The sequence below is a fragment of the Ixodes scapularis genome, unplaced genomic scaffold (assembly GCF_016920785.2).
Source record: "Ixodes scapularis isolate PalLabHiFi unplaced genomic scaffold, ASM1692078v2 PGA_scaffold0__279_contigs__length_252992795, whole genome shotgun sequence".
In the NCBI taxonomy this organism is placed as follows: domain Eukaryota; kingdom Metazoa; phylum Arthropoda; class Arachnida; order Ixodida; family Ixodidae; genus Ixodes; species Ixodes scapularis.
In genome coordinates this window covers 252,797,553-252,806,640 of record NW_024609835.1, presented here as the reverse complement: position 1 = coordinate 252,806,640, position 9,088 = coordinate 252,797,553, and the positions used below count along the sequence as shown (strand labels likewise).

Here is a 9,088-nt window from a genome sequence, read left to right as displayed (position 1 = left end):
GTACATGTCTTTCCCACAAAAACTGCACTTCAAACATGTGTACCCGCTAGCGGTTGGTCAGGAAATTTTTTATAGAATGGGGGGAAACCTGGAAATGCCGGGGAATTCGAAAATGCCACTTTGTTAGACACCCAGTTTTAGATCAGATGAGCATTCAATGTATGTATTATGAGCAAACTTTTGCACAATTTACTGTTAAGGCAAAGGCTTAAACGTTTACCACATTGACAGGTGTAAACATCTTTAACTGAAAAAGGGTGAGAAATAGTTGCCATTGAGAACACATTTGTGCGATGCTTGATGTTGCCAAGAAGAAAAAGCTGTTTATTGCGGGTGGTCCGAGAAAGGAGTGTTGCTGCCATGTTTGTTGTATTGTGCACCTTAGCAGCTTGTTAGCCCAGTGTAGAGGGTGGGGTCTCTGACTATCTGTCGAACAGCATTGAAGTCCGGGTGGTTCTTGTCCTGCACCAGTTTGAAGATGATGGACTCGCACGTTGAGATGAAGCAGCCGACTTGGCGTAGTCTCTGCAGATAACAGCGGGGCATTTTGACAGGAACAATGCTGTGCAAACTTCAGATGGGGGCAAACACTAATCTTGGCTCCTCATCTTAATCCTGATGAGAAACAATGGTGCATGATTTGGACGAGTTTGAGACAGCTGAAATAAACATTTCCTAGAGTTTAAGAAAATTGCAGAGGTAAAGCCTTACGTCGAATGCCAGCAGTCTGTCCTCTTGGCTTCGTGAAGATGTGGCATTTGCGACAATGTGCACCGTCTTGCCTAGAGATAGCAAGTCTAGGGCTGTTTGCTCAATGCACACGTGAGCCTGAGAATAGAAGTGCAGAAAAAAGGAAATTTGTAATCGCTGCTCTACATACTTGAGTGGGCGCGAGTTCGAAAAGAAAACATTCCAATAGCTAGGACTCCGCGAGGCAAAAGTAATGATATGTTTGACAGTATTGTACGGTATATTGCCGCTTGCACCATCGAGAGGATACATTTCTCCGTTCATCTAGAAGATTCGCCAAATTTTTGCCCACTTTTCTGCCCCCTCGACGCTCATTCTTTATTTTGTATGGCACAAGTCCACCGATTATTCGCCGTTCACCCTCTCGTCGCCTTCTATCGTGACAATATTGCCGAAAATTGAAGCAAACGCTGTCACTATTTGGATCATATGTCATTGACTAATTCTACAGTAACAATAGAGGACTTTTTGTGCATTGAATCTCCCGCCCGACAGGTAGGAAGACATTTGGATTTACAAATCCCATTGAAAATTCCTGAATGCAGGGATAGAGCCTGTGATGGGCACGACTAGTTTCTATGCTCGTCTTTCTAACCTTTGGTCCTCGTAATGAGTCTAGCTGCACGATTCTGCGTTTCTAATCAATCTCCCAGATTAGTCCCAAATCACCGGTCTGAAGGTCTCGCTTTACCTCGACGCCAAAGAGTACGACGACGTCTATGCGTTTGCCCAAAGGTCCATTGAGGAAGTTCTCCACTTCGGGTATCATCATGCTGAACTTGGTCTTGGGGAATATGCCCGCCGCATGCTGGATGCTCAGCTCTTGAACCGTGCTGCCGAGGCCTTTGGGGTACTGACAGAGACCGGAGGGAAACTGCTCACAATGAAACCCTGTCAAAGACTGTCTGTTGTCTATAGCCCCTCAAATTACCGGAGTAATGAACCCATGAGAAGGCTCCCCTTGCAGATTGCTTTAATTGGTGCTTCAAAAGCAAAGTTGCACACTACAACTTGCATGGATGTTTGCAGAACTTTTTTCAAGGTCGGCAAGTTTTACTTTTCTGTCAACCACGGTTGGTTAGACGGACAGTATGTCCGCTGAGAGTTTTTGCATGACCAGACAAGGGGACAGCGTCTGCCTTTTGAATGAGCCCACCATCGAATGCCAAGGGTGGGCCAACCCTTCCGAACACCCATGCAGCTGCGGAACATCGAGACCGAGCGCAAACACCTGCGTAGCCACCTGCGCTCACGTGAGTAGCACCAGTCTCGTCGCTTCCAAGGTCGTTCCACGGCACCGCTCACTCACCTGTTCGGTGACAATTAGAGGCACGTTCAGCAACTTCGACGTCTGAACCTAAAAAAAAAAAAAAGAAACAAAAAATGACAGAGACCTTTGGACAAGTTGAAATTTTATTATTTTGTTTTAGATGCCACTAAAAGAACGAATTCAATTCAGCTCAAAAAGTGTCCCGTACCAACTGAGAAGCGGCTGCCAAAACTTCGGGAAAATAACGTGTGACCGGTCGGAACTTTTCCTGCATGTCGCACAAGAAGAAAGCTGTCGTGTCTGCTGAAATTTTGCCCAGCTTCGCCATCTTGCAAATCAATGCAACAAGTGGACGAAATCTTGATTTAACAATTAACTCGGACAAAATAACAGCTCTACCGTAGTTCTACCGCTCTCTCTACCTCTACCCCGTACCCGCCGCCGGCCCGGTTGGTATTTCAGTCTTTCAGTGATAAATCTTTTTCCGAATCGGAAAGTTTCGGAAGAACGGCCGAACTGGCCGCCGAACCTCGGTGTGTGTTTCGAAATTCGCTAGGTTCGGATGGGACGGGTTGGGCGGGTTCGGGGGGTTGGTCCGTCGGTCCGTCGTCTATCCGTCGGGTCCACTGATCTCAAGGTCGTTGGTCGGGTCAGCGTTGCCAGATTGGAAATATGCTTCGGCACCAAATCCTGGCAGAAATTTCACCAGATTTCACCAGGAATAAAATATCGCGTCTATTATCTCCAATTCCTTCAGCTTTTTTACGCATGAACTCGCAAAAGGATGGCTTTCGGAGGTTTACTAATATAAGGCTCATCACAGCACAATAAAAAAGTAAGAAAGCAGACATGTGGCGCATCAGCATTGTTACTTTTTAATATACCATGTTTATGAGATGTTGGTACTGAGTAGTCCTTAGACGGAAATTCAAATTAATGAAGGCCACCGACACGTAAGAAAGGCCACATAATATTGCGCTTAAAGGCACTGGCAGTCTAAATTAAGCGTACATTCTCTGCTCAGCAGTAAGAAAAAGAAACGCAAAGAACGAAGTCCACGTACAACACCATGATAAAGTTTAGTTCATAACAGGTTTTGAAGTCAAGCGTCAAGAAAGAAAACTGATATGCATGACATCCAGTCACATAACAGTTAACTTCACACAGTCCAGACACACTGACACGGAATATCTCTTGACACATGAAGCACATCTATCGCTCATATCCATAAGAATATGGAACATAAACAATTAGGGTACATAAATACACTAACAAGTGCCAGAGCTTACTACACTGCTTCGTAGACTTTTGACGTAAACCTTCGAAGCATATCATCTGTTGCAAAAAAAAAAAACTGCACACAGCAGTCAGACTTCAATGACAATGTTGTGCGAATGCACACAATAGCATCCAGCGTTGCAACAGACATCTTATTTCTGTACTCGGTCTTGATGCAGGTGACTTGGCTAAAACCCATTTCCACTACAGCATTCGACACTGGGCCGGACAGGCAAGAAAAGGCATAGAGTCTTTTCTTTGTATGATCTCTCTCCTAGCTCCGTTTTCGTACTTGAATATTCCACTCCAGAATAACGTGCAGTCATCCGGCACTTTGCCATCAAACACGCACCCTCTAGCCCAGGTGTGCATCACGATTTTTCTGTACTGTTGTTCCAAAATGTGTTGCTCTTCCTCCAAGAGGCGGTGGAAGGGAAGCTTCTCAAAAGGGTAGCGTGCCGCTTGTGACAGCACTTTTGACGGGTGAAGGGAAGGAATATAATTAATGCAAGTGGCAAACCGTTTCTCAAGATTTTTCACCAGTTTTCACCAGATATGGTCTGGTGTAGCCGTTCCGGTACATCAACACCAGTACCCTTTCAATTTCACCAGATTTTCCAAATCTGGTGCCGAATTTCACCACCTGGCAACGCTGGGTCGGGTCCGGGGGGTCCGGGTCCACGACTACGAGTCGCACGGTCGTCCAACGACAGAGATGGTCGCGCACACTGCGCACACTCGCGCAGTTTGCCCACCACGTCATCGGCGGCTTTGTGTGAATAAAAGTACATTCTAGATGTACTCATAAAATATTTTCCGCGCAAGCTAAATTATATTGATAATTAAACAATTTAAAAAGAGCGAAAGTTCCTCAAATAATTAATTAAACTCGTAAGAACGCCCTCTGACCACCGATGGGGTAACTAACCACTTTTTATGTTTCTTTCTGTTTTATTGCTTTGATTCTCAAGATGGCGGCTTACATGGTATTAGCGTATTAGCTGGTGTATTAGCCACCGTTGATGGTGTGATATGACCAGTATGACATCTGCAGCCGTTAGCAGCCGTAACGCTTATATAAAATACCTTCGAAAGACTGCGCGGGCGCTGTTTCCAGTGTTTAAAGAGAAGGGGCAGCCTTTGGCCGACGTAACTGAGAAGCTCACGCTGCAATTCAATCATGGTGAGCCACGCTTTGGCCTTCGGGTGCTGAGCGAAACGTATCTCGAAAGGTATAATTTCGGTGCCTCCGTCGTTCATTTCTCTGCGAATCCAAGCTGTAGTACATATAGATGCTTAGACAGCATGAGCTTAGGCTGCCATTCATATTGTTTATTTTAGCTCTTTATGAGAGCCAGGCCAAAGCCGCCTGTACAGGCGGCTTTAGCCAGGCAGTCGCGGAGGGCCAGTGGCCCAGGTTTGTGACACCTTGTTCTAAAGGTAAGCTGCAAGAGTTCAAAGCACAACACATATGAAACATAATGAGTGGAAACGAAAGAAGATTAATGAAGAAAAAAAGGGGGGGGGGGGGGGTTAGGTACTGGAGAGTGCAGACAACATCCCTGCAAAGCTCCTTGGGGCTCATGTCACCACCTAGGCACTAGCTGTCATCTCGTTCGGCAGCCAGCGCTACAGCTTAACAGCTCTAATCTGAAAAGACTGCTTATGGCATTCCGTTCTTGCAAGTAAGGGCTGGAGCCGGGTATGTTTTAGGTCGTAAGAAAGTGAAGGGGGAGAGTGATTTGGGCGGGATATGGAGGCAGGTTGCTGAATAGACGCCACTGTCCGTTGTAGAGTATCCCAACCTACAGCCTTTAAAGGCTGGACCGTCCAAAGGTCGTGTCGAGGAGGGCGTGGTGGGGGACGTCCGCACAGGACTGTGTATGCGGCGTGACGTATAAACTCCGGCGAGGCACTGGTGCGTGCTTGCAGTGGGTCCCACACTGAGCAACAGTACTCCAGCCATGGTAAAACGAGCAGTGAAAAGGCTCCTGAGAGTGTCAGCTTCCAACACCCTTGAAGATTTAAATGATCAAGCCAAGCAGTCGTCTGGCCTTCGATGTCACTTCATGAATGTGTTCAGTGAACTAAAGTCGTTGGTCCAGTGCAACACTAAGAAGTTTGGTCTGCTGACAGCGGTGAACGGTGTCGCCAGCCAATGTCAGCATCGGTGGGCTGTCGGTGGTCTTTCTGCGTGTCGCCAGCAATTTTGATGAATCGTGAGGCAGGTGTTTGCCAGCGAGTACTGGTGGATATGGTCCATATCCTTCTGCAAGTCTTGACAGTGCCCGGGACTTAACGCAGGGTGTAATAGTGAGACATCATCGTCATAAAGAAATGGCAAGTTCAAAGAGAATACCTTAGGTGTTCTCCTTTGGGGTATGGCAACATCATTTCACGCAGGAGATGAGAAATTTAGCCAGTGCACAGTAGTGACAAATCGGTAGGGATATGCAACCGCACGCTGGTACGATGCTCAAGGGGTGTCCACACAAAACAATTTGTGTCGCACATGGCAAAAAAATAATGTGTCTGATTTGTGAAAATCATATCTGATTTGGCCCTTGCGTACAATTTCAGCAAGGACCATGCCATGCTGTTTGCATGGCATGGTCCTTGCTGTTTGCCATCATCATTGTTTTATTTTTTAACCATTTTTACACTATTTAGGCATGCAGTTACGCAATATAGGCATGTTTTTATTTCTGAATGTCTTTGCGAATACTAATTCATCTTTTTGAAACAATTTATTCCCACGAACAACCCCCATTTCAAACCAGAACCATATTAAACCCAGTCTTTAGTTGTCGTCATTGGCACCACGGGGGAGTCACATGACAATGTCCCCGAGTTATCCGAGTTGCTCCCCCGTGCCAAACCGGACTCGATCCCAGCCATTCATGTTGCAGTACAAAGCTCCAGTGAAAGCTAGGGGACAACTCGCCAGCAACGCCGAAATTGATGGGAAAATTGCCCCATCCGAAGCGTGCCTTCGATCTAACGGTTGACAAGCTCCATGGAAGAGAGTCGTTCGAAAACGCTTCTTCTCCGTTGTCTGGATGTGAACAGGTACGGGCGGATAGCGTTCCTAGCACCACTGGCGGCAACGCGTCCACGGGCAACAATCGTTTTCAAAAGATGCTCTTTTTGCGCAAATGTATGCGTAAAGCTTGTTTACCATAAAATCCACATTATAAAAAATTTACAGGGTCTCTTACGTTATCCCTAAGACGACTTGACGTCGAAAGCCCAAGCACTGATGTAAACATGAAAGCGAGCCTCCGAAGACGCCGTGCTCTCTGACGACACACTTTTGGCGCCGTTTCACTGGTACCTTTTCTGTTGCCAACAGGTTTTCATACTTTTCGTGTCGCCGACGTGTTTTCGCTGAAGGATTTTGAAGGTCGACTGAAGGATGAGACGAACGAGGCTTTCTCCTTAATAACTTTCCACTGCAGGCAATGTGCATCGAATGTTCCACCGGCTCCGCCGCTTCTGTATATGGGGTGGGCTGATAGCGTAGTGACCGCCACCGAGCAAACGTGCCACGAAAAGGTGCCAGGCGTTCTAAGATGCTTGTCGACTGACTTTGATCTATTCCCTGTTAGAGGTTAAGAAGAATGGTAAAAGCTCCCCCTCGAAGCCCTCCACCCCCTTCCACTTAGCAGAGCAAATACCGAAGAGGAGCCCCCTCTCGTTAGGCGTTCTCTCGGCTAAGGGGGAAGGGTGGTCTGTTTTGCGGGAGGAGCTTCTCTCGCATTTTTTTAAAGGTGTACTCTGGCGATTTTTTTAGCTACCCCAATAAAGTAGGAATCCCCGGCCTTTACCCTTTGCAAATGGCTATTTATTACGCAAAATTAAATATAGTTATTGTGACATTGGCAAATGAAAATCATGCCAAAACCAACATTCAAATGTACCCAGGCCCATTGCTGCTGCGACGTCGGTGGAATGCAGGCTCGCCAGTCAAGCGGGCAGTCCAGAAAATGGACTATACCGAGCGTTTGTTTCGTGCTACCGTGCCAATGCAAGAGCAAACTCTTCCCCCCCAAAAAACAAAACAAAACAAATGCTTTTGGATAGTTGAAGAAAATTGGCAAATGACAGCTGGTTTTACATACAAACCAAAAACCAACCGTTCAATAATAAAAAAAAAAAAAACGGCCGGGCTGATTACAAACTGGGCAGGTAGCAACCATACTTTTCACAGATTCAATGCATTTATTTTCGACGTGGCACATGAATTCAACAGGAGATTTCTTATGGGTTATTGTAAGAGTGCAATTTTTTGAGTAATTAAAAACCATTTGCCTCCTCTCACACCAATTCAGCAATTTTACGCAAGTTTTCATTTAGCAATAGTTGATTTGAAGAGTTGCAAACAGTTTTATAAATAACACAGTCATTCCGTGGCGGATCATTTTGGGCTTTTTATTTTCTCTTTCTTTTTTGTCAGTAGACATACCGTAATATCCCAAGTCATCGCCCACCCCCCTACCGCCTGAAATTCATTAAAAAAGTGGGGTGGGCCATGTCTCGGTGGGTGAGCACAAACACTTAAAAAAAAGCGGAAAAAACCGCCTAATTTTTTTTGCGTATCTAGCGCTGATGCACAAGAGATACATCAAACTCAAAACTCGATTTAGTTTCATTGTTTTATAGAAAAAAATGCTCACGAAAGAATATTTTACTATAGCGAAGTCCGTTGCTTGCATACGCGCTAGAAACACCGCCGATCTGCATATAGCGCGATTGTTTGTTCCGTGAAAGAATGTCACCACTATGTTCTCCTAGTTAGTAAAAAAAAAAAAAAAAAGTCTACAAGAAAATAGAAAAACCGACCAGGCGCAACGAGCGAGCGAGCGGACCAAAGAAGCGACCAAGAGCAATGCTGGGAAAGCAGGAAAGCCGGCGGTCGCGTTGGCAAATACTTTGGCGTCGGGCCAAGTCGGGCGCCTTGTCAATTGCAAGCTCTTGCGCAACTTTCTTGTTTGGTGCGTACATACGTGCGTCCGTGGACGGCAGGCTATCAATGCACGGTTGGGACGCTCTGCGAACGTCTGTGTAGGGCGTTCCAGCAAAGCTTTATTTACGCGTTGGCTTTGCCTAAAATATTACACAACCGCGGTCGCGACGGGCGGGAAGAAGGAGCGGGTTCGTGGGGACCTTACTTCGGCGGAGACAGACTTTGACCTAACACTCCGCGGATACGTTAACAAACTCTTATTTTGTTATCACCATCGTTTTCTTTTCGCACGGATACACGACCACTTTGGGGTCGCTCACGGAGGAAATGCGTAAACAAAAAGAAGTGTCTTTCCCTTCTTCGTTTTACTTTGTCACGGACGTCCTCCAACTGCAAGGTCTGCGGCCGCGTCATTCGGGTAGGATGAGTGTTCGCGGATCGCAGAGTCCGCGCTGGGGTATTCGAAGGGGTGGGCGATGACTCGGTGTTTTTTCGGAAATCGATATTGGTCCGAAAAATGGGGTGGGCGATGGCTCGGGGATGGGCGATGACTCGGGATATTACGGTAGTTGTCAGTGGCACTCTTTTCTGTCCTGTTCTTCTCTCCACTTTGTGCGCTAAATACCTCAATATGACAGTCATTAGCAAACATTTTCACAGTCGCACCGGAGTGAAGGTCATCGGTAGAGGCCTGCATCCGCGGATATTTGCAGTAAACTGGCGGATTCGGATAAAAATTAATCAGATTTGGCGGATCGGATGCGGATGCCAGGGGCTGCGGATGCGGATCGGATGTGAATATCCGCGGGTCCAAAACCGTTTTT

At 46.5% G+C, this 9,088-nt stretch overlaps 2 protein-coding genes across 2 annotated transcripts in view; one reads left to right on the top strand and one right to left on the bottom strand.

Annotated features, from left to right (window-relative positions):
- Positions 1-297: 297 nt before the first annotated feature.
- Positions 298-2,638, bottom strand: LOC8036484 (isochorismatase domain-containing protein 1). Its single transcript, XM_002402785.5, has 5 exons — positions 2,229-2,638; positions 2,060-2,107; positions 1,442-1,603; positions 712-828; positions 298-525 (listed from the first exon to the last, which is right to left on the bottom strand). Exons 1-5 carry the CDS (start codon positions 2,346-2,348, stop codon positions 382-384), a joined length of 591 nt encoding a protein of 196 aa, XP_002402829.1. The 5' UTR covers positions 2,349-2,638; the 3' UTR covers positions 298-381.
- Positions 2,639-4,252: 1,614 nt separating this feature from the next.
- LOC8036487 (probable tRNA pseudouridine synthase 1) overlaps positions 4,253-9,088 on the top strand; it is a 39,568-nt gene continuing 34,732 nt past the window's right edge. Inside the window, exon 1 of the mRNA XM_040215936.2 lies at positions 4,253-4,481. Within this exon, the coding sequence (XP_040071870.2) occupies positions 4,331-4,481 (151 nt within the window). The 5' untranslated portion in view covers positions 4,253-4,330. The remainder of the gene's footprint in view (positions 4,482-9,088) is intronic.